The 24,089-nt window shown below is 45.9% G+C and overlaps 2 protein-coding genes across 3 annotated transcripts in view; both read right to left on the reverse strand.

Annotated features, from left to right (window-relative positions):
- The window catches only part of ATP6V0D1 (ATPase H+ transporting V0 subunit d1), a 40,089-nt gene extending 36,399 nt beyond the window's left edge, over nt 1–3,690 (reverse strand). Inside the window, exon 1 of the mRNA XM_036897581.2 lies at nt 3,450–3,690. Coding sequence (XP_036753476.1) covers nt 3,450–3,579 — 130 coding nt within the window. The 5' untranslated portion in view covers nt 3,580–3,690. The remainder of the gene's footprint in view (nt 1–3,449) is intronic.
- Nucleotides 3,691–3,953: 263 nt separating this feature from the next.
- Nucleotides 3,954–24,089, reverse strand: part of AGRP (agouti related neuropeptide) — a 58,197-nt gene continuing 38,061 nt past the window's right edge. Inside the window, exons 1-4 of one of the 2 annotated variants that reach the window (XM_036897582.2) lie at nt 5,339–5,682; nt 5,088–5,220; nt 4,845–4,930; nt 3,954–4,636 (exon numbers count right to left, since the gene is read on the reverse strand). In XM_036897582.2, coding sequence (XP_036753477.1) covers nt 4,454–4,636; nt 4,845–4,930; nt 5,088–5,217 — 399 coding nt within the window. In that variant the 5' untranslated portion in view covers nt 5,218–5,220; nt 5,339–5,682 and the 3' untranslated portion in view covers nt 3,954–4,453. Of the gene's footprint in view, nt 4,637–4,844; nt 4,931–5,087; nt 5,221–5,338; nt 5,683–24,089 lie in introns of those variants that run through there. The other variant, XM_057493214.1, reaches the window with a different exon arrangement.

The raw sequence follows: 24,089 nt of genomic DNA on the forward strand, positions 1-24,089 counted from the left end.
GCATTCTTCAAAGAACTAGAGCAAATAGTCCTAAAATTCATAGGGAACCACAAAAGACCCCGAATAGCCAAAGCAATCCTGAGAAGAAAGAATAAAGCTGGATGATTCCACTCCCCCAACTTCAAGCTCTACTACAAAGTCACAGTAATCAAGACAATTTGGTACTAGCACAAGAACAGACCCATAGACTAATGGAACAGAATAGAGAGTCTAGATATAAGCCCAAGCATATATGGTCAATTAATATGTGATAAAGGAGCCTTGGATATACAATGGGGAAATGACAGTCTCTTCAACAACTGGTGTTGGCAAAACTGGACAGCTACATGTAAGAGGATGAAACTGGATTACTGTCTAACCCCATACACAAAAGGAAACTCAAAATGGATCAAAGACCTGAATATAAGTCATGAAACCATAAAACTCTTAGAAGACAACATAGGCAAAAATCTCTTGAATATAAACATGAGTAACTCTTTTCTGAACACATCCTCTCGAGCAAGGGAAACAAAAGCAAAAATGAATAAATGGGACTACATCAAACTAAAAAGCTTCTGTGCAGCAAAAGGACACCATCAGCAGAACAAAAAGGCATCCCACAGTATGAGAGAATATATTCATAAATGATATATCTGACAAGGGGTTAACATCCAAATATATAAAGAACTCACACACTTCAACACCCAAAAAGCAAATGACCCGATTAAAAAATGGGTGGAGGAAGAAGATGACTGGTTAGCCAGAGACGGGTAAGATTCCTCAAGGGAGGAACAACCTAAGACAGGCACAGTCGCAGGGGGGCCATCAGGTGAGAAATTGGGGATCAACAAAGGTGAGGCTTAGAACCTCACCGCCCCTGTTTTGAGAGAAATCTTCTGCATCTGTGGATGTTTTGTTGCCCTTGTCTAGCTTGGATTAATACTTAGTCTATAGGCACAGACCTGATCATCTACATTTGCCCTCTTACAGCATTAAATTATGTTTTCTACCTTTATCTTGCATCTACCTACCACTTCAGCATTTTAGTAAAAAAAAAACAAAAAACGGGAAAAATGTGGGATTCACATATAAATCAAGTATAAAAATCAAATGGATAATCATATCTGACTTGATTGTTCATAGTTCATGATGCGTGATCAAAACCGAAAGTTTCTGTGATATGACTGCCCTTGCACTGTTCACCACATAAGAACTTTTTCACTATGTAAGAACTTGTTCACGATGCATGAACTTGTTCGTTATGCTTCAGAAGATTGGAGACTGTTGAGAATTAGGCTTGGGGTTGATTAATGATTGTGCATTGAGTCCCCTATACAGAATTTTATTGCTGTTAACAACCATTTGATCAATAAATATGAGAGATGCCCTCTCAAAAAAAAAAATGGGTGGAGGATATGAACAGACACTTCTCCAAAGAAGAAATTCAGATGGCTAACAGGAACGTAAAAAGATGTTCCATATCGCTAATTATCAGGGAAATGCAAATTAAAACCACAATGAGATATCATCTCACACCACTTAGGATGGCCAACATCCAAAAGACAAGCAACAACAAATGCTGGCGAGGCTGTGGAGAAAGGGGAACCCTCCTACACTGCTGGTGGGAATGTAAATTAGTTCAACCATTGTGGAAAGCAATATGGAGGTTCCTCAAAAAACTAAAAATAGAAATACCATTTGACCCAGAAATTCCACTCCTAGGAATTTACCCAAAGGAAACAAGATCTCAGATTCAAAGAGGCATATGCACCCCTATCTTTATCACAGCACTATTTACAATAGCTAAGATATGGAAGCAACCTAAGTGTCTATCAGTAGATGAATGAATAAAGAAGATATGGTACATATACACAATGGAATATTATTCAGCCATAAGAAGAAAACAAATCCTACCAGTTGCAACAGCATGGATGGAGCTACAGGGTATTATGCTCAGTGAAATAAGCCAGTCGGAGAAAGACAAGTACCAAATGATTCCCCTTATTTGTGGAGTATAACAATGAAGCAAAACTGAAGGAACAAAACAGCAGCAGACTCAGACTCCAAGAAGGGACTAGCAGTTACCAAAGAGGAGGGGTGGGGGAGGGAAATGGGGATCTAGGGGTATTATGATTGGTACACATGGGGTGTGGAGGGGGGTTCATGGGGAAGACAGTGTAGCACAGAGAAGACAAGTAGTGACTCTGTGGCATCTTACTACACTGATGGACAGTGACCTCAATGGGGTATAGGGGGACTTGATAATATGGGTGAATGTAGTAACCACAACGTTTTTCATTAAAAACCTTCATAAGAGTGTATATCATAAGGGTGATACCTTAATTTAAAAAATTGTATGATTGTAAAAAGCTGTATGATTTCACTTATTTGTAGAATATAAAAACAAAGCAAAACAGAAGGAACAAAACAGCAGTAGACTCATAGACACTGAGAAATGACTAGTGGTTACCAAGAGGGAGGTGCTCGGCTAGGTGGAGGGGATAAAGGGGCACAGTAATTCGCTATCACAATATAAATTGGTCACCGGGACAGTAGCGCAGCATGGAGAATATAGTCAATGATTCTATAACATCTTTCTAAATTAATAGATACTAAACACAATAGAGGGGGTGAGGATTTAATAATATGGTAACTGTTGAACCCTGTTGTACATTTGAAACCAACATAAGATTGTATATCAATCATTATTCAATTTTAAAAATTTTGATGCAGCTGTCCTGAGGGAGTCAATCCCACTTTGGGGCTATGTGTGCTGAGGACAAGGAAAAGCTCAGCTTCGCACCATTCTTGTGATAAGAAATCCTGTCCCAAAAGGCTTCTCGCTGAGGGAGTGGGACTTACTGACTAAATACATGAGTACAAACTTACAGACGTTCAGGGCTTACCCCTTGCTCTCCCAAACAGCTCAACCAGTTGTTTGGCGATGGGATATAACTCTCACTAAGTTGGGCCAGCCATTCCCCGAGGAAGGTTTACATTGTCTTCGCCAGCCATCGCGAAGACAAAATGATCCCAAATGCCATGGTGTATTTGTTAGGGAGAAACTGAGGGACTTTTCTGCCTGCTTGCCTAAGTGTTGCCACGGGACAGCTCCCGGCTACGTCAAGACAAAGAGGCTTGTATGAGCACATCGGGCACTGATCAACCACTCCCAAGAGATCCTTTCTTCCAAACTGCACAACAGGCATAAGGGGAAAAGAGGCGACCCCAGCAGAGGTGGACCACTGCGGTTCTTAAAGCCTTGTTGGCTTCTGGGCCTGCGCGGAGCCGCAAACGGGGGTAGGTTTCCTTCCTGCGCGCCCGCCATCAGCCCCCGATTCCAAGAGGGGCCTCTCAGGCCCTTCGAGAACCCCCGGCTCCAGCTTCCCCGCCCAGCCTCGGAACCCTCAGGCTTAGGCCGATTTCCTGGACGGCCTTTCGAGGCCCAGAAACCGGGCCCCGTTGCTCACCCTCGAGCGTCTCGCACTGCACCAGATTGAGGTAGTCCGCCTGGCTGAGCACCCCGGCCTTTAGGCCGCGCACCAGTCCCTCCAAATAACCATTGTCCACGTTGAAGTAAAGCTCCGGGAAGAACGACATGGCTGCGGCGGGACCGGGGAACCCCGATGGGTCGGCACGCAGCACCTCTCTTAAGATCAGATGACGCGGCGCCCACAGCGGGCTGTCAAGCACGTCGGATGATGCGCAAGCGCTTCACGTGACTACAATGGGGCGGGACTCTGAGCGGCGCCCGGCTTCCGGGAGGTTTCGTGTGGAAGCGTTGCGCAGGTGCGGACTGCAGGGCTGTCCTTAGTGCCTGCGCGCTTTAGGGGAGGAGTGCCCCCTGCGTTCTGGCTTCGAGTGGTGTGGAGTGTCCGAGACTGGCCGCGAGGTGGCGCCCGTGGCCGCGGGTATTCTATTGAACCCTCCCTCAAGCTCTCCCAGCTCTAGTGCACCTGGCCTGAGGGGGCCGGCAGAGTAAAGATGAAAGTGGGCGGTGCTTTTTATGCTTGTAAATAGTTCAGACTGTTGAGTCAGCCTCCCTTCTAGAGGAAACTAAAGATCTGTAAAGGGCGGGCTTTGCTGGGGTTCACCCATCGAGTTATCAGCAAGCAGGCCCTGGAGTCTAATGCTTGTTTGTAGCCGGGAGTTAGAGCCCCTGTGTGCAGCGCTGCAACCCGGTCTTCCCAGCATTTACTGCACGGGATTCTGGATGGCTGGAGCGCGGCCCTTCTCTGCTTCTGCCTGTGGCACCTGGCGCCCTAAGAGCTTACGGGGTAAGTGACTCAGATGGGTTAATTAGCCCAGGCTCTGGGGTAGGGGGTGTGTGTGGTTTCTCGGTTTGGCGGCACACCCACCCCTGCTTTGACGTCTCCCTTCCGACGGCCACATTCGAAATAACGCCACAGCCTCGTGGTTGGTCCCATCCTTTATTCATGCCCCCTTGTCCCATCCCCGACCCGACGTCCGCCAGCTAGGTACGGCTGCAGGGGTTCGTGGCAGTACCCAGCTTGCGGCAGTAGCAGAAGGCGTTGAAAAAACGGCAGTAGCATGTGGCACATGGGTCGCAGCATGGTACCTGGTGTCCCAGACAGGACTCTTGCAGCCGTACACAGCGACGTGGGGAGCGTGCCTCGCGTCCTTCAGGGTCTAGCAACTGCAGGCAGGGGGGAACAGGAACGAAGGCATGTGCCTACAAAAGCACCTCGAGGGATCTCATCTGCCTCAATCCAGGCTAAATGGCAGTGGAGCATCTGTCAGCAGCGTCACCCCAGGTGAGGGGGCTCAGGGAGTAGAAAGAGGGGAATGATGCCTGATGCCCCCTCCCAAGGTGTGTGGCCTCACCCCTTTCCCTGAGCAATTACCTCTGCCAAGGCTTCAGCCTCCTGCAGCTGAGCTGCCTCCGCCTGTTCTGTAGTTGTCCTCTTTAGTGGGGGTAGCAGGCCCAGGCCTGGGACAGATAATGTGAGAGCAGAACCCACCATGCACAAAACACCCACCTCCCAGGCCTGGAGTAGGGAAGGGGTAAGAAGGGCTCAGACAAGGCAAGATAGTTTCGACCAAAGGATGTCCAAACCCCACCTAGCCCCACCACTGCCCACACTGACCTGGGAGGTCTGAGAACAGGGCCTGGTTAGGCCTTCTGATGCCCTCCAGGGGAGCCAAGCCCATCTGGGCCCCCTGCACAGCAGGTGGTGCCAGCAGCAGGGCACAGCTCAGCAGCACTGCGGTCAGCATGGCCTGGCTCAGCAGGAAGACCCACCACTTAGTCCTTCCTCATCCTCAGTGCACCCCCCAGGTGCCCTACCCCAGAGAGAAGCCCCCAGAGAGTAGGAGTTTCTGCCCCCTGAGGACTTACCTCTGCTTGCTGGGTCCTGGCTGGGAGAGTTCCTAGCCACCCCCTGCCCTTGTCTTATATGGCAGGGTCTAATGAAGGGGCCACACGTGACTGCTCCCTGCAGCCAGGGCATGAAGGGCCCTCCCTGGAGGGTGGGGGCACAGCTCAGGCCTCTGTCCCTAGAACCCAGGCTTTTTGGTGCTCTACAAGAGGGCTGCCGATCTCCACTTTTAGGCGAGGTTGCTAGGAGCCAAACAAAGTTTGGGAACAATGTAGGGTACCCAGGGCTCCCAAATTTCTGCAGGAAAGGGACCTGGGGTCGGGGGTGGGCAGGCTGGAGCCATTAGCAATAACAAGGCAGGCAGCCCTGAAATCTTAATTTAATTTGTGGCCCTGGATATGCTCACTCAGACCCTATGTGACGTGTTGTTTCCTCTGCTTCCAGGAACTCTGGTCAAGGGTATTGAAGGGTGTGACAGGCCGGTGGCCAGAGTGGGGTGGGGGTGGGGTGCAGACCTAGACCCTGGGGAAAAGCCATCCAGCCAAAACCCAGGCCCTTATGCCTCCATCCCTGGTCCTGCCCCCCACCGACATACTCCGGCCCTATCCCTCCAGACTTCTCCAAGACCACCACCCCTGCTCCTGCCCCCAAACCCTTTTCCGCCTGGAGTTCCTGGAAGCCAAGGGGACAGAACGGACTGTTCCCTGGGCAAGCGAGCAGATTCAAAGTAAAAAGCTTTCATGCTGCCTGCCTCATTAGTGCTAATGGCTGCTCCCTTCCGCTTTGTGTCATCAGGCCTGTTTCCGCGCCTGCTCTCATCAGCACGAGGCCAGGGTGAAGACTGCTCTTTGTGATGATAGGACATACAGGGTCCCACATGCTGCAGCCTTCTGTCACTGCTCTAGAGGCCTGTTTACATGCCCACTGGGGAAAGGGATGCAGGCTGAATGTGCTTCAAGGCCTCAAACTGAGTGTACAAACTGAGCTGGCCCAAGGCTGCAGGAGGATGATGAAGAGAATGCTGGGGTTTGTGGCCCAGGTTCACACAGGCTGTTCTGACCAGGATGAGACCTGAGGAAGTCTTCACAGCAGTGGGTCAAAACCACAGGTTGCAATCTGGCAACCTTTGGCCTGGGGTCAGCACCAACATTTGGTCTTGGGGTTCAGATTGCATGGGGAGGGGGCGGTCAGCAGAGGGTGGGGCTGTGGCAGCTTCTTGCACCGATGGGCACTGATGCCTGTTCTTGGATCAGGCTAGCCTTGAGCTCTCCTGTGGCTGGCTCTGGGTAACAGCCCTAGGAATTCAGAGGGTCACATCCTACTACCCAGAGGGAGGAGGCAGGAGAGGAGGGAAAGACTCTCTGAGGAGGTGGTCCCTTAATAATCCAGTGAAGTGCCAGTCCCTGTCTCCCCTGAGAATGGTAACCTTATCACAAAGCAGACCTGGTGTCAAGGCCTCCCTGGCAACTGACATTGATCTTTTTTCCAGACATTATACCTGGGCCCAGTGGCCTGCCGCAGGGCTTTCTCTTCTCAGGTTGGTGTACGCTCTCAGATTGGTGTACAGTGAAGAAGGTATCAGGCCAGCTGGAACTCAGGAAAGGCCATATACCAAATATACCTGAGGGACTTTCCCCAAATCCTGTGCCCAGACCCATCCTTGAAAAGTCTGACTGCAGATATGTTGGTGGGCAGCAGGGACTGCATTTGGTTTTTGGAAAGGTGCCTTGAGTGAGTTGAGGTGTGGGTTCTGTGCACTTGGCTGGGCCTTTTCAGCACCCAGGCAAAGGACAGCTCTTCATTTTCTGGTGGGGTCTGCCTCCCACCCACTCAGTGTCTTTGCTCAACTACAGAACAGTGGCTGTCTTCACCTGGGTGTGGGTGCACAGTGCATCAGCTTCATAGGCAGTGATGGGCAAGGGCTGAAGCACTCACAGGGGCAGCCCAGGTCCCTGGTCAGGCCCAGTGGGGGATGCAGTCAAGAAAACCAAACATGAAAACACAGTGCAATGATGAGAGAAACATAAACATTGCATACTTGTGACATTAAGGGATAGCTTAATTTTTTTAGCTGCAGTGACGCTATTGTGATTACAATCCCATTTTTTTAAAGTACCTTCTATCTTTTAGAGAAGTATAATGAAATGTTTTCTGATAAAATGATAGGAAGTCTGCGATTTGCTTCAAAATAATCCATGGTAGGAGGGATAACAAGAGGTGATATAGATGAAATAAAATTGTTTGTGAATTGGTAATTGTTGAAACTGGGTGATGGGTACATGGGCTTCATTATCCTGTTACAGCTACCATTGTATGTGTTTGGAAATTTCCATAATAAAAATTAAAAGCAAAAGAATTTTTAAAAAGTCAATGGGCTAAATTCTTTGATAGAAGAATGGAAGAATGCCCAGAACCACAAGGGACCAGGATGGGCATTAACCTCAGCTGACAGAAGGGGCAGGAAGTTGGCTTGGGAAGGTGTCTTGGGAGGGGAGGCCTTTACTCAGTCATGAAGCTTGAGTGGGAGTCGGGGAGAAGCCAGGCAAGGAACAATGCAAGTTCCTTGGACCCATAACGGGGAGGTGGTTTGCAAAACTGGCTAGTTATACAGCTTAACACTGGCCCGGGCTATGCCCCAAGGCTGGTTCCTGCCTGAAAAAGTAGACTCCTTTTCTTTTACCTGGGGTTGGGAAATCAGCTACCCCCTGAGCTGATTCAGTCAGTGAGTCAGCCAACAAACATCTGTAGCCACCTTGACATTGATAGGAGTGTGCGTAGGCTTAGACCATAACCGCAGGAACCTGAGCTCTCATGCCACCCATAAATCCAAGTGGAGTCCAGAGGAGGAAATCAACATTTGTTTATATCCTTTCCCACACCACCCCACCCTCCTCCCTTCCAGCGCTGTGTCACCCAGCCCTCACACCACCACCACTGAATCGACCCAAAACATGGCCTGTGGGGTTTCTGTCAGAGTTCTCTCCGTGTATCTACATCTGTATCTGTGTTTGTATCTGCAGTGAATTTCCATTGGTTTAATCAGATTTTATTAGTTTTTGCAAATAACCGGTCTTTGGCTCGATTTATCAAATTTTGATACAATTAAGTTTCTGCTTTTCTACTTTCTATTTTCATTGGGTTTGTCGGTCCTTACATTTATCTTCTTTCCTGATGAACCCATCTTGGGAGGCACCTTGGGAGCCCTTTACATCTGCTAATGAGGACAAACCCTGTGTGGGTGGTTTTGCTGGTCAGGAATTGGCCTGATGTTCCCAAGACAATGCTTGTTGGTAAAAGGACCTTCAGAAATGTGTGGCATGTTCTGGGTGGAGAATTTGTGAGACCTGAGAGGATGCAGAGCCTACTTGGTGAGTCTGGGGACCCGAACATAGGGACCCTGACTTCAGGGAGGGGAAAGGTGAGAGTGTGGTTGCTATGTGCCAGAGACCAAGTGTGAGGATAAGGAGGTGTGAACCCAGAACCCTGCCCATCCTGCTCTTTTTCTTCCGGCAAGGTAGTCCTCACACGAAGGATGCTTTTCCTGCTTTATCCCACAGGGGGCAGCTGGCTCTCCCAATCCAGCATTTTTTTAAAATTGAAATTTAGTTGACATATAATACTGCATTAGTTTCAGGTGTACAACATAGTGTACACAATTAAATACATTAGGAAATGCTCACCATGACAGGTGTAGTTACCATCTGTCACCATACAAGGTTATTACAAAATTATTGACTATATTCCTTATGCTGTACTTTTCATCCCCATGATTACTTACTTCATAATTAGAAGTTTGTACTTCTTTATCCCCTTCACCTGTTTTGCCCATTCCCCTACACCCTGTCCCCTATGGCAACCACCAGTTTGTTCTCTCTATAGAGACTCACATATAAGTAAAATCTATGGTACTTGTCTTTCTCTGTCTGACTTAATTTCACTTAGCATAATACCCTCTAGTCCACTCATGTTGTCACAAAGGGCAAGATTTCATTCTTTTTTGTGGCTGAGTACTATGCCACTGCATATATGTACCACATCTTCTTTATCCATTCATCTATCAGTGAACACATAGGTGAGTTCCATATCTTGGCTATTGTAAATCATGCTTCAGTGATATAGGGGTGCATATATCTTTTCAAATTAGTGTTTTTGTTTTCTGCAGGTAAATACTTAGAATTGGAATTATTGGTCCATATGGTATTTCTATTTTTAATTTTTTGAGGAAACTCCATACTATTTTCCATAGTGGCTGCACCATTTTACATTCCCACCAACAGTGTAGGAGGGTTTCCTTTTCTCCGCATTCTTGCCAACACTTGTTATTTCTTGTCTTTTTTATATTAGCCATTCTGACTGGTGTGAGGCAATATCTCATTGTGGTTTTGATTTGTTCATTTCCCTGATGATTAGTGATGTTGCACATTTTTTTCCCATGTCTGTTAGTCACTGTACATCTTCTTGGGAAAATGTCTATTCAGGTCCTTTGTCCATTTTTTAATGGGATCATTTGGTTTTTTGATGTTGAGGTATATGGATTCTTTATGTATTTTGGTTATTAACCCGTTATTGGATAAATGATTTGCAAAAGTATTCTCCAATTCAAAGGGTTACCTTTTTGTTTTGTTGATGATTTCCTTCACTGTGGAGAAGCTTTTTAGTTTGATGTAGTCCCAGTTGGTTATTTTTGCTTCTTCTCCCTTGCCTGGGGAGACTTATCCAGAAAAAAATTGCTATTGCCAATATCTAAAAGTTTTTTACTGCTTATGTTTTCTCTTAGGAGTTTTATGGTTGTAGGTCTTACATTTTTGTCTTTAATCCATTTTGAGTTTATTTTTGTGTGTGGTGTAAGACAGGGTCCAATTTCATTCTTTTGCATGTAGCTGTCCAGTTTTCCCCAGTCCAGCTTTGTTTTGAAAACCAGATCCCCACCGGTGCACTGTCCGTGCCCCTGTGACTCATCTGTAGGACTTCCAAAAGGCAGAGGCTCCCTGGAGAAGTGTAGTCTTCTTAGTCATTCCAGGAGGTGAGCAAGACAGATGCGGGTTATTTCAGGCTGGTGTCTTCAGCCATCAGCTGGAGGGGCTCCCACTGTGATCAGGAGCCCCTCGGTGGGAGTCATGTTTGTGGCATGACTGTGAACACTTGCCACTCTCCCATTCATTCCATTCAAGAGTTGTTCATTGAGTGCATGCTACATGACCCACAGATAGGCATCTTGGGCTTACCTGTTTTGTCTTGGTTTTTCATTTTTTTTAATTGGAGTACCGTTGATATACAATCTTATATTGGTTTCAAGTATACAACACAGCAATTCAACAGTTACCCACATTATTAAATCCTCACCCCCACTAGTGCAGTCGGTATAGGAAGATGTTATAAGGCTTGCCTGTTACCAGTGAAAGTGTAGGCTGGCGTTGAGCCAGGGAGTGCCAGGTGACATGCAAGGACAGCTGGTGTAAGGACCCCTTCCCAGATGATAAGGGGGCTCAGGCTCAGAGATACCCCTTCCCCTTAGGCCTTGCTCTAACTGCCAGTCCTCCTCCCCATGGCAGGCCTCCCCTTCAGTGCTAGAAGCAGGCCCTTTATTGGGGTCCCCAGAACAGCTGAGCTGTGGCTGGAGTGCTCAGAGAAATGTCACAAGGCCCGGGGATGACAGACAAATAGGCACAGCCAATCCAATTCATAGGATGTGGTTGCAGTCTGGACACCTGGGCCCCTCCAGTGCAGCAGAGGCCATCCTAATCTCCAACCACAGCCCCTTCTGAAGACATCCACAACCCACAATGTCCAAATCTCCAGAGGCCTGGAGAGGTAGCTAGTCCTTCCTTCTGCCTGCCAGGTCCCACTTTTCTGTGGGAAATCTTCTGTTTCTGGGAGAGTTGTAGCACCCTACCTTCTGCCTCAGAGTGAGTCTCCACCTTCAACATGTCCAAAACGGGACACCAGTGCCCATATGCACAGGAAACCCACACAAGGTGGTTTTGTTGAGTATAACAACATTTCTGGGGAGTGTATTTTGAGTCCCAGCAACCCTCCACAAGGCAGGGCACTGCTGGGCTGGGGAGAGTACACATATGTCCCCTCCATTGTACCTGATTCCTCCAAATAGAAGGAGCCACCTGACTCCCTGAGGATGTTCAGTGGCTCCACTAAAGCCCCAGGATCGAAGGTGTTTTCACAGCAGGAACCACTGGACTGCCTGGAAATGATTCTCAACCTAGGAATTGCTCTTTCTGGTAAAGGCGCAGGAGCTCTCCAGTCTGCCCATCCTTGCCACTCAGGCTCTATGAAGACAAGAACAGAGGCCACAGGAACTCTGCACATGGGCCTGGAGATGCCCAGGTCACTGGTCATATGGGTGAGTCAGTGCCTGGCTTGACAGGTTCAGGGTGAGCCCAGGGTCAGCTGGAGACAGTAGAGAGGAACCCAGCTCAAGAAACCCTGCAGCAGCTGCCAGTGCTCTCCGGTCTCCCTCCTTTCTGCCATTACCCCTTCCCATCCTCTGCCTCCAGCCGCAAAGAAGGCCTAGGAGGGAGGGCTGGGAGCTGGGAGGACGCTGAGTCCTGTTGGGGAGTGGTCATCTGCTGGCATTGGATAGAAAAGATAACCAACCCCCAAGTACCAGGCCCCTGCCCAGCTCACCAAGCCCTTCTGCCAGCAGCCCCACTGGCCACTTCCCAATTTTGCCCCTATAGGTTCTGCATAAACTGTCTCCAAGAAGCCCTGTGTAGGGGTCCTTCTGCCCAGTTCTGGCCACAGCCAGACTTTGTGTCAGCATTGGGCATAGAAGCCAGTTTTCCTCCCCACCTCTTCCCTTTACCTGCTCTATGTTTATCCAGTGCCTCACAGCAAGACCCCATCCAGTACACTGAACGCTCATCAAAACACTGAATTAAACATTATCACGTTATCATCACCATTTCATAGATCAGGAAACTGAGGCTTAGAGATTAAGTGACTTAGTTTTGATCCCTCAGCGAGATCAGGCTGGCCTGCTTTTTTTTCTTCCTCACATGGCCCGGAGCATGTTTTAGAGCTGGAGAAAGATGGTGTGTGTTGGGGGGTGGGGGGGTGGAGGCAGGACGGGGTGCAGGCAGGGGACTCATCAGGCATATCGCCCTAGGGTGCCTCCTCACACACCTGTGGAAACTGACCACCCACCCCCAGAGCTCCCAAGGGCTGCACAAACAAAAGCAAGCAGCCGCTCCGCCCACCCTCAGCTCGGTCCCCATGAGGCTGTGGGTTCAGTTGGCTGCCTCGGCTGTGCTCAGTGTCCTTATGTCTTGGACACATTTCTAAATAATCCATGACTCACAAGAGAAACTAGAAAATGTTTCAAACAGAATGATAATGAAACACAATATGCTAAAACTGACGGGATACAGCTTAAAAACGCACATATTTAAGTGCATGTATTAGAAAAAAAGAATGGTTGAAATGAATTATGTAAGCTTCTTGAAGTGGGGGAAAGGTACTTTCAATAAATGGTGTTGGAGCAAGTGACTGTTTTAGCTCCACCTTGCAGCCTTCATGAAACTTAACTTGAGATGGATCATAAACATAATTGTTTAGGTAAAACAATGAAATTTGTACAAGAAACAAAGAATATCTTCATAACCTTGGAGTAGGCAAAGATATCTTAAACAAGACACAAAGTACTAACCATCAAAGGTTGATAAATTTGACTTCATTAAAATTAAGAACTTCTGATCATTAATTAAAGATAATTAGGAAAGTGAAAAGATAAGCCACAAACTGGGAAAAGAAAATTGCGACACATATACTCAAAAAAAGACTAATGCTGAATATACAAAGATTCCATAATCAGGAAACAAAAGCAAAAATGAACAAGTGGGACTATATCAAATTAAAAAGCTTCTGTACAGCAAAGGATAGCATCATTAGAACAAAAAGACTTCCTACAGTATGGGAGAATATATTCATAAATGACATATCTGATAAGGGGTTGACATCCAAATTATATAAAGAGCTCACGCACCTCAACAAACAAAAAGCAAATAAGCCAATTAAAAAATTGGCAGAGAAGCTAAACAGACACTTCTCCAAAGAAGAAATTCAGATGGCCAACAGGCACATGAAAAGATGTTCCACATCGCTAATCATCAGAGAAATGCAAATTAAAACCACAATGAAATATCATCTCACACCAGTTAGGATGGCCAACAACCAAAAGACAAACAACAACAAATGTTGGCGAGGATGTGGAGAAAGGAGAACCCTTCTACACTGCTGATGGGAAGGTAAACTAGTTCAACCATTGTGGAAAGCAATATGGAGGTTCCTCAAAAAACTAAAAATAGAAATACCATTTGACCCAGTAATTCCACTCCTAGGAATTTACCCTAAGAATGCAGCAGCCCAGTTTGAAAAAGACATATCCACCCCTCTGTTTATCACAGCACTATTTAATTTACAATAGCCAAGAAATGGAGGCAACCTAACTGTCCATCAGTAGATGAATGGATAAAGAAAATGTGGTGCATATATACAATGGAATATGATTCAGCCATAAGAATAAAACAAATCCTACCATTTGCAACAATATGAATGGAGCTAGAGGGTATTATGCTCAGTGATATAAGCCAGGCAGAGAAAGACAAGTACCAAATGATTCATTCATCTGTGGAGTCTAAGAACAAAGCAAAAACTGAAGGAACAAAACAGCAGCAGACTCACAGAACCCAAGAATGGACAGTTACCAAAGGGAAAGGGACTGGGGAGGATGGGTGGGAAGGGAAGGATAAGGGGGAAAACGGGGCATTACAAGTAGCACACATAATGTAGCGGGGGTGGGGGGACACAGGAAAGGCAGTATATACAGAGAAGACAAGTAATGATTCTATAGCATCTTACTACGCTGATGGACAGTGACTGTAATGGGGTATTTGGGGGGGACTTGATAATAGGGGGTGTCTAGTAACCATAATGTTGTTCGAGTAATTGTACATTAACGATATCAAAAATAAAAAAAATAATAATAATACACTCATAATCCTAATAATCCTCTACTCAGACAATTAAGATCAATATGTTAACATTCATCTTATCATAGGTTATATAACATATAATGTTTCGAATCTTGTTTCTGATAAAATGGCCTCATGAACATTTTCTCATGTCATCAGATTCCATAATCATTAAGGGAACAGGACTGAACAGGCCCTTCACAAAAGAGTATTTCCAAGTAGCTGATAAGCATGTGGAAAGGTGCTCAATATCACTAAAGGAATCTAATTCATAGAGAAATGTGAATTAACACCACAATGAGATACTATTGTACACTGACTAGATTGTCTAAAATTAAAAAGATTAACAATACAAAGTGTTGGTGAGGGTCTGAAGTAACTAGATCTGATAAGAGGTAAATTGGGAAACTAGTACTTCCTATATAACTACTACACCTGATCATCAAGCCAGAAAGTTCACTTTTTGGTATAAACCCAAGAGAAATGACTGTGAAGTCTACTATAGTGCATGTCTCGAATGTCCTCAGCAACTTTATTCATAACAGGGAAGAACTAGAAACAATTCGAATACCCATCAACAGGACAACTGGACAAACCATAGCATGTTCGTACAACTGGAAACTGCACAGCAATAAAGAATGATCTGCTGTACACAACCATGTGGATGCATCTCACAGACATAATGTTGAATGAAAGATACCAGTCACAAAAGAAGAAATACAGTATGATTCCATTTATGTGATGTTCTAAACCATGAGAAACTAGGTTGAGTGGTGACAGAACTCTGAGTAGTGGTTGGCTCTGGGGGCATCAGTGACGGAGAGAGGAGATGAAGTCGTCTGCAGCCCTGGACGTGTTTATAACTTGACCAGGGTGGTGGTTACATGGGTTTCCTTTTCACGTGAGTTTCTTCCCTGACTTTGGACTTCACATGTTTCTTATTCATATTTGATCCTTTTTTGCTCATCTCTTCAAAGCAACACTCTTGTGTCATTTGAGAAGAGTTCTTCAGACCATAGACTGAAAAGCACCCCTTTGAGGTGGTGCAGCAAGTGCCTGGAGAAAAAGGGGTACCTACTTTCTGGGTCAGTGGCATTGAAAGCTGTTGTGTCCCCAGCTTGTTGTCCTTACATATGCCTGTCTCGTCTCTTGTGACACTTGTTTTCTCCCTGCCCCTGGGGGGTGTCTGCAAGCTGTTGACTTCTGGGATTTGCAGATTGCACAGTGTGATTTTACTTCCTTTTTGTTTGTAGGTTATTTCTCCAGGGGAGAAGGCAACAATTTCCTAAAATCCATAGCATGTGAGGAAAAGCAGTATGTTTTAGGTGGTTGTTTTTTCTAGTTGCAAACTGAAAATAGTGAAAAGGAAAAAGAAACAGATCGTACCAGGGAGATGACATCAGTTGTAATGAACAGAAAGCTTGAATCAAGCTGTCCTAAATTATAAAAACAATTTACTGTCTCATATGGTTGAAAAATCCAGAAGTAGGACTGGTTGCAGATGGGGTTGGATAAAGTGCCTCCTGATTTTATAAGGACTTGGTGTGGCAGACACAGCTGGTTGACTTCCTAATACCCATTCCCCATTCCTCCAAAAACAAGCCCAGTTTTGTTTGGGTCAGTGCCTGATTAAACAGACTAACTTCCTCAGATTCTTTAAATGTCCCTGAGATACATTGTGACCCTTGAGATTACACTGAGAGCTTCTGAGAAAGTTTTGCTTCCCTGCGAGAGGTGCCTCCTCTTCTGCTTCTTTTCCTTTTGACATCTGGTCAAAATGTGAATATAATGCTTAGAGCTGTAGCAGCCAACTTGTGACCAAGAGGCAACAACCTTGAGGATGGACTAACCTGCTACGGATGGCAAACAAGAAAAGTAGACAGTGCCTTCAAGGCTCTGTAAAGCAGTTGCACCAATCCTGGTCGCCCATCTCCTGACATCTTATTGCACATGAAACAAATATTTGTTTAAGTTACTATTAGGTTTTCTCTTACTTGCAGCTAAGTACATTCCCAACTGATATCTTCAGTTTCTTTACATCCCTTGTCCACATTATTATGGTAAATACTTCATTCTAAGGCTTATTTCCCTTGCAGACCCAAACTAGCTTCCAGTAGTCTCTGAGGCCTCCTGCGTACTCACTTACATCCTAGAGGAGTGTCACCTTTGAATTCCCAGGACCAGGAATTCCCTGGTCCCAGTCCTGGAAATCTGCTGATAGCCCTGGCAGGAGAACTCATGGAGAGCTAGGTGGGCCTGATGGGTCTCCTTTGACTTTAGCTGAGCTCTTAAAAGCCCTGAACATTCCCAAGGTCATCTCGTGACTTCCACAAAAGTCCTGACCTCCAGAGGCCTTGTCCTTGCTGTGGCCTTGGGGGTAGACTGGGTGACATGGGCTAGCACCTTCTGCCAAAGTCCAGGTAAAAAATATGTTCTTGGGAACCAGGTTCGGCTTTTGGTTTGGGCAGGCATTGACTCTGGGCAAATTCTCAGCCCAGAAAACATGATTTTAGGTGTGGTATCTCATTTTTCCTCCACACAGCCTTGAAAATCACATACTTGGGAGGTTTTTTGCTAACATAGCAGTCAAGCTGTATTCTAGGGTTTAAACTGAAGAGGCATCTGGGTGTTATCACAGTCCTGTCTGAGGTCACATAGCTTGTAAATGGTGGAACTGACAGTCAAACTGAGGAGTGTGACACTCTACTGACCTCCCAAGCATGACACTTGGGGTCATTTTTTTTTTAACACAGAACCATTTTGAGCACATTATAGGCACACAGGAATGTTCTTCAATTCTACAAAGAAATATGCTGTCTCCCATTTTCCCTGAAGCATATGCCCTTGAACTCTTTTATCTTCACACTTTTTCAGAGACACAGGTATAGAAAATTGGTTTTCTACTTCAACATTGGCAATGGGGCAGCACTTAACAAGACAAAAGCCACACTTGGACTCCATATCAGGTAGGTGTAGAGTGCGTGCTGGGTCTGAAAGGGGAAGCCACAGACACCAGGTGGTGGTGCAGGCCTAGTGGAGGCAGAGGTGCAAGCCCAGTATTGCCAGAACTTCATATTTTTGAGGAAAAGCCAGAAAACTGAATTTTTATATGCTGTTTCAATGTTGGCCCAAAAAAAGCAATATGCAGGTCATTGGGTTCTTACAGACTGTGTAATGGAATAGAATACCCAATGGGATAGTCCTCGTGGTGGTTCTTGCCTGAAGTGCTTTGAGAACAGGAATGATTTCTTTCTTCCTGCAATACTGGTAGCTTCTCTGGAGGAGGTGGTTTTACGGGGTAGGGGCCTCCCGAAAGGAGGAAGGTAGGGAGTAACTTCCAGTGCAGCTTTTGCAGTTATTCATGACAGGACGCTAGCAGGCCCTGTAGCTCCCAACATCATAAGCCCTGGCCCCTACTGGCCCATACCCTTAACTTCTTGGTTCCAGGCAACAGGGGCTCTGCCTATTTCCCTCCAGTTTCCTTCTTCCTGGGAACCAAGGAACACCTGAAGAAGCCCCAGGAGTCCTCCAAAGTCCTGCCAGCCAACCTGGGTTGGGGCCTACTCCCTGGGGTTGGTGAAGGGGACTCCCAGCTCTTAGGGCCTTGCCCTTGACCCCTGAAGGTGGGGCAGCAAAGAGAAGAGAGGAGGGCCTGAGGATTCTCCACTGGGTGAGAGTCATCCTCCCCAGCCTGTTTACTTTTCAGAAAGGGTAAGCCAACTAGGGTGGCTGCCTGAATGGCACACTTGAGTGGGCAGAGCATGGGAGACAGCACCTGGCTCCTGTCTTCTGAACTGCATCATCATCAATTTCAACGTCACAAATAGCACAGCCACCTCATACTATGGGCCTCCTGATGTGATGCAATAATCAATGTAGTGTTCTTGCCAAAAGTGTTTACCATGAGTTTAATCTTGAGGAATCAATCAGTTAAATCCAGAACATGATACTATAAAATTGGACTGAGCTTTTACAAAACACAATCAAGCAAAAAGTCTGAGTGGGGGGCAGATATTACTCTTCTATGTTAAAGGAGATTAAAGAGCCTACAACTGGATTGGCCATAATAGCAGACTAGTTAGTGGCAATACTGCATATTAATAAATTTCATTTATGGCCTAAAATTATAGTAAGAGGAAGATGATCAAAAGGAAGATGTCACCCAAATGGCCTGACAGCAGCTGTATGTTGAAAGTCAAGAAAAAGTGTGAAGCCCTAGTCTGACAATCCAAGCACGGCTTAGAGTAGAGGTGGGTGAGGGAGGGTGCAGGGACTGGCAGCTGGTCTTACCGAGTTTGGAGCACTGGAGACTCTTGAGGGCAAGTTCTGGAGAGGAAGAAAAAGGTGCACTGTTAGTGCACAGATATGTGCAAACGGGTTAGGTGAAGTTAAATTAGAACATCAGATAGCTCTCTGTATAAAGAAAAATATATAAAGAAAAAAAAGATTAAAGAGATCTAACAAGCAAATGTCATATGTGAACCTTGCCTCCTGAACTAAAATAGAAATGCTAAAAAGACAGTCTTGAGACAAGTGGGGGTGATTCTACTCAATTACTATTGATTTCCTCAGAGGTGATAATAGTGCCTTAATGGTGAGAGCAGCGTTTCCCAACCTCAATGGCTTTTGACATTTGATTCTCTTCTTCTGGGATTTTAGCAGCATTTCTGGCCCCTGCCCACTAGATGTCAGGAGCACAGCATCCTTTCAATTGCAACAAGCAGAAATGTCTGAAAAGATGTTTTCAAATTAGGTAGTAATTAATGATAGTTGCATCATGTTGTGAATGTACTAAAAACACTGACACTTCTAAAATGGCAAATTTTGTGTTATGTGAATTTTTTCTTAATAAAAAATGTAATTTAAAAATGTCTCCATTTGTCACTGTCAAATGTTCCCTGGGGGTCAAAGTCACCTCCCAGTGGAGAACCACTGTGGGGAGAGTACGCTGGTTCTGGGTGGGATGCAGGCGGAAGGACTGGGGAGGGAGATGTCTTGTTTGTAACTTAACTTTCAAAGAGCAAATATGGCAAAATGTTAACCTTTGGTAAAACTAGGTGGCGGGTGTGTGGGTTGTTCATTTTACTATTCTGTCAACTTTATTTCGATTTAAAAAATTTCAGAATGAAAAGGAAATTCAGTTTCAACATTTCTGTTGACAACATCCCAAAGGACACATGACAGGCTCCAGTTGTGCAGCCTCCTTTCAAGGTGCAATGATCATTAAGCGCCTACGTGGGTTAAGTTGTTCCATCCTTCATCCTTCAAGGGAAGACTGTATCTCTCTCCCTCCTGTCCTATCTCCCTCCAAGACTGCCCTGAACATACTGGTCTTCTGCTTACCCACTGACCCATGGAGAGAAAAGCATCCTATAGACCATTAGCCATACAGACTTGGTGCAGATGATGGGCTGTCAAGTCCTTTGTTGTGAGGATTCTCCCCTGCAGTGGCTTTAAAACATGGTCACAAAATTCCTTAGCACTTGTTCCATTAAGAGATGGGGGTCTAAGCCCCCTCTCCTTAAATATGGACTCTGCACCTGCTTAACCAACAGAACATGGGGAAGCGCCTTTGTGCCAGTTTCCTGATTCAGGCCTTAAAAAGCGAGTGTCTGCCGTTTCCAGTCTTTTTTTGTGTGTGTGAGATACTTGCTCTTGGAACCTAGCCACCATGCTGGGAGGAAGCCAAGCCACGCTACAGGGAGGCACATGTGGAGAGAAGGAGCAGACAGAACCAGCTGGAAAGCCATGTGAGTGAGTCATCTTAGAAGTAGATCCTCCAGCCCTAGCTGATGCTGTGGGCGGAGCAGAGATGAGCTGGCCCTGCTGAGCTCTGCCTGTTGCACAGATTCATGAGCAGACTACACGACTGCTGTGGTTTTAAATCATTAACTTCTGGAGTGATTTGTTTGCAGTGATAGATAACTGATGCATCCCCGGGTCCCCCAAACTGGGGGCACCAGGCTTGGAAGGCAGGAAGTGGGTCAGCTCTTTATCCTTGGAGTTTGGGCCTCGGTCAGTACTCACTCCAACAAGCATTGCTTGAGTGGCCGCCAAATGCTAGACACAATACCAGGGGCTGAGGAGTCAGCAGTGAATGAGTTACACTCACTCCATCTGTTGGGCACAGCTCAGGTACAGTAATGAGGGACTGTGGCCTCAGCCTGAGAAAGAAGGAGGGAAGTCTAGCTTCTTTGGGGGAGGTTATTTCTAAGCTGAGACCCACCCAACTTAGGAAAAGGAGTTAGCTGTGCAAAGGAGAAGGGAAAAGGCAGATGGAACACCAAGTGTCAGTTCTGAGTAAAGATGTTGCAAATAATACATAAAAATTTAGCATCCAGTTAAATATGAACTTCAGATAAGCAATGAATACTTACACAGCATATACATATGTCCTATCTAATGTTGGGGGCATACTTATACTAAAAAGTTATTCATTTATCTGAATTTCAAGTTGAACTGGGAGTCCTGCATTTTATCTGTCCACCCTATTTCTAGGAGTGACAAAAAAGAGAGAGAAAAAAAACTCTTGATTTCAAGGGCCAGTTCAGGAAGCTGGGTGTAGCACAGTGGCACCGGGCATGGCATTAGAAGTCAAGGTGAGCGGGGGCATGGTCATAAAAGGCCAGCTTGACAAGGTCCATTTTGAATTTTACCCTGAAGCAATGGGGAGCCATAGGTGGGTTTAGAGGATGGGGTGACACAGTCAGATTTAAGTTTTGGAATGATATTCTGGGCTGCCATATGGGGACCGGGGGGAGCCTGTAGGCAGAGAAACCAAGAGAAGGAGTCCCTTGCCCTGCAATGCCCCCGCTCCACACCATAACCACAAGGCCATGAGAATGTTGGTGGACCAATCCCCACGTGACATTTTTATTTTCTACAATCGATGTGTTTTGAGCTATGCATTTCCTTCCCAGTATATCTTCAGTATATCCTGCAGGTTTTGTTGTATTTAATTTTTATTATCATTCCATTCAGAATATTTTCTAATTTCCCTTGGACTGTCTCCTTTGACCTATGGATTGTTTTGACATGTATTATATAATTTCCAAGTATTTGAATTTTTCTGTATACCTCATTGTCATTTATTTTAATTTCCTTCTGATGTGGTCAGAGAACAACTCTGTACATTCTTTAAATTGTTTTAATATTGTTTGATGGGCGAACATACGGTCTCTCGTGGTAAAGGTGCCCTGTTTGCTGGGAAAGAATGTGAATGCTGCCACTGTTGAGCCTGGTGTTCTCTAAATGTCAGTTATATTCAGCATAGCTGGCAATGCTCTTCTGATCATCTAACTAGTCCCTTGTTGTTTAGTCTAGCTATTCAGTCCACTGATGCAAGTGATTATTATAGTCTCCTTCTTTCCTTTTTGTCAATTTTCTTCAGCTATTTTGAAGCTCTGCTACTAGATACTGACACATACACATGCACATTGTTTTTTTCCATATGGATTTCCCACTTTAGCCTGGGTAACGCCCATTCCCTTGAAGTCTACATTCTCTGATTTAGTGTAGCCCCTGCAGCTTTCTTATGCTCACAATTAGCTTGGTGTATCTTTGTCCACCCATTTACTTTCACCTTATTTATTCCTGATCAAGCTTGGGCAGGCCCAAATAGTTCAAGTAATCTGTATAAACAGGTGGCTCAAACACCAGTGTCACCTAACACTGTGGCACTGACGCCCCTCAGCAGATCACACCCAGGCGTGATGTGGGGCAGCTGGCAAACAGCTAAGAGAAGGGAGGAAAGCCCAAGTTTCTGTTAAGGGTGCTTTGTTTTGGTGTGAAGGGGACAAACTGCAAATGAACTGTTCTTGCATTACACCCCAGCTGTGAGGGAAGTCTCCCCACCAGACAGAGGCAATGCACCCAAGTCATTAAGAAGTAAAAGCAAAAAAAAAAAAAGAAGTAAAAGCAGGGCCTGCCTCACAGGCCTGGAGCTGTGTAGTCATATGGGGCTCCCTGCTCCACCAAGATGGTGATAGATGTGCTATCGCCATCTTGAAATTCATAAGAACTTTCAACAAGAGGCTCTGTATTTTTATTTTGGACTAAATCCCACAAAATACGTCCCAGGTAAAAGGTTCCAAGACCAGTGCAGAAGAAAGAACCCACAGAAGACAAGACAGCCTTGAATCGCATGTGCCATGGTGCCCACAGTGTGTGCGTGCATGTGTGTGTCTTTGTGTGTGAGTGGACAGCTGTGTCTAGTACACATCAAGTTCTCAAAAATGCTATTGTTACTGTTGTATGTTGATGTTGATGATGATGATGATAAGAGTTACTGGAATCCTCCAGAATTGTTTTGCAAACTTCATTTAAGCCTGGTTAATTCACTCCCCATAGGCCCCCTTCTGCTTTGTTTCACTGTCCTATTTGCAAACCATTTCTGATGCAAGCAGTGCCTGTGACAACCCTCAGGAACTTAACACAAATACACACCCTGGCTTTCAAACACCCCTGTCACACACCTTCCGTCAGATGCTACCCCTGTTTATCCAGTTCCATTAGCAGTCCCTAAAATCCCACCCCGCCCTGACCCAGCTGCCATGGAATCTCTCCAAGTTCACAGAGACCCACATGCTCACACACTCAGGTCATCTGGCTGAGTGTGGTTGACACCGGAACCATTCCCTTCCTGTTTAACGTGAAAACTTTCTGCCCGAGACAGCTGATAAGATATGTGCAGGCTGCCAGCTCTATAACTCACATTTGCAAAATGTTTTAAATATCACAAATTAGAAAGTATGTGCGTGTGATTTCTAGTGGCTAAGAAAGATGAAAAGGTTTGGCAACTTGAAAACATGTGAGATATATTCCTGTAGTTTTCCAGACTTCCACGGAGAGACAGAGGTTGTCATCATGTGGAAGCTTAGCAAGGAAATAGGTGATTTTGTGTCCTTGTGGAATCTAGAGGCTGGAGATCTTGGAAGCTCTGTCAATGCCCTGGGTGAGCCCCTTGGGGTACAGAGGGCCTAGTTTAATGAGGGCTGACTGTGTCAGGAAGTGGCAGCAATCCCACTGCCTCTCATGCTATCACAAATCTGGAGTTTTGTGAAGAAAAGCCAGGACTAATGGGGAATGAGGGTAAAAGACATGTCACCTGCTCGTCTCACATTTCCTGCAAGAAATCCCTGCTGAGAAGAGACTCCTGGCTCAGTAGATGAGTCGTTGGCTTCATAAGCCAAGAGAGATGCAAAGCAGATTCCAGAAAATCAGCAAGGAGGAATCTTGGGGAAAGTTTTTCAGAGTTAGTGTGAAACTGTCAAGCCTCTATACTTCTGTGAGAACTCAAGGGGAAAAACAACAGTGAGAAAGACTAGAGAAATAACAAGGAGCCAGACAGAGCTCAAGCGAGAGCTTGTGCCTTTGGGCAATTTGGAATACGGACAAGAGATGGCACCAAGTCATCAGATTATCCAGGTGGCTTCTGGGAGGGAGAAAATATCCCAGGGTTCTGAGGCCTGCAGTCATTCCTAATCCAACAGATGTTTATTGAGCATCCATCAAGTTCCTATGGTGGGTACTGGGTGGGCATGGTGTAGGGAATGAGGCACTGTGGTCCCTGCCCTACAGAACTCCCAGCCATTGAGCAAGTCATTGTGCTGAGTGACAAGGAAGAAGGCTGGGGGTGTGAAGTCACTGTGGGGATCCTAGAAGGCTTCTTGGCATCTAGGGTAGTGTTATCCAGACACAAAGAAAGACAAGGGCACAGAGAGCAGATCTGTTTGGATGAAGTAAGAGGGGAACAGTTCTGGGAACAGCAGCACAAGGAGACTGG

This window comes from Manis pentadactyla, chromosome 15 (genome assembly GCF_030020395.1).
Source record: "Manis pentadactyla isolate mManPen7 chromosome 15, mManPen7.hap1, whole genome shotgun sequence".
In the NCBI taxonomy this organism is placed as follows: domain Eukaryota; kingdom Metazoa; phylum Chordata; class Mammalia; order Pholidota; family Manidae; genus Manis; species Manis pentadactyla.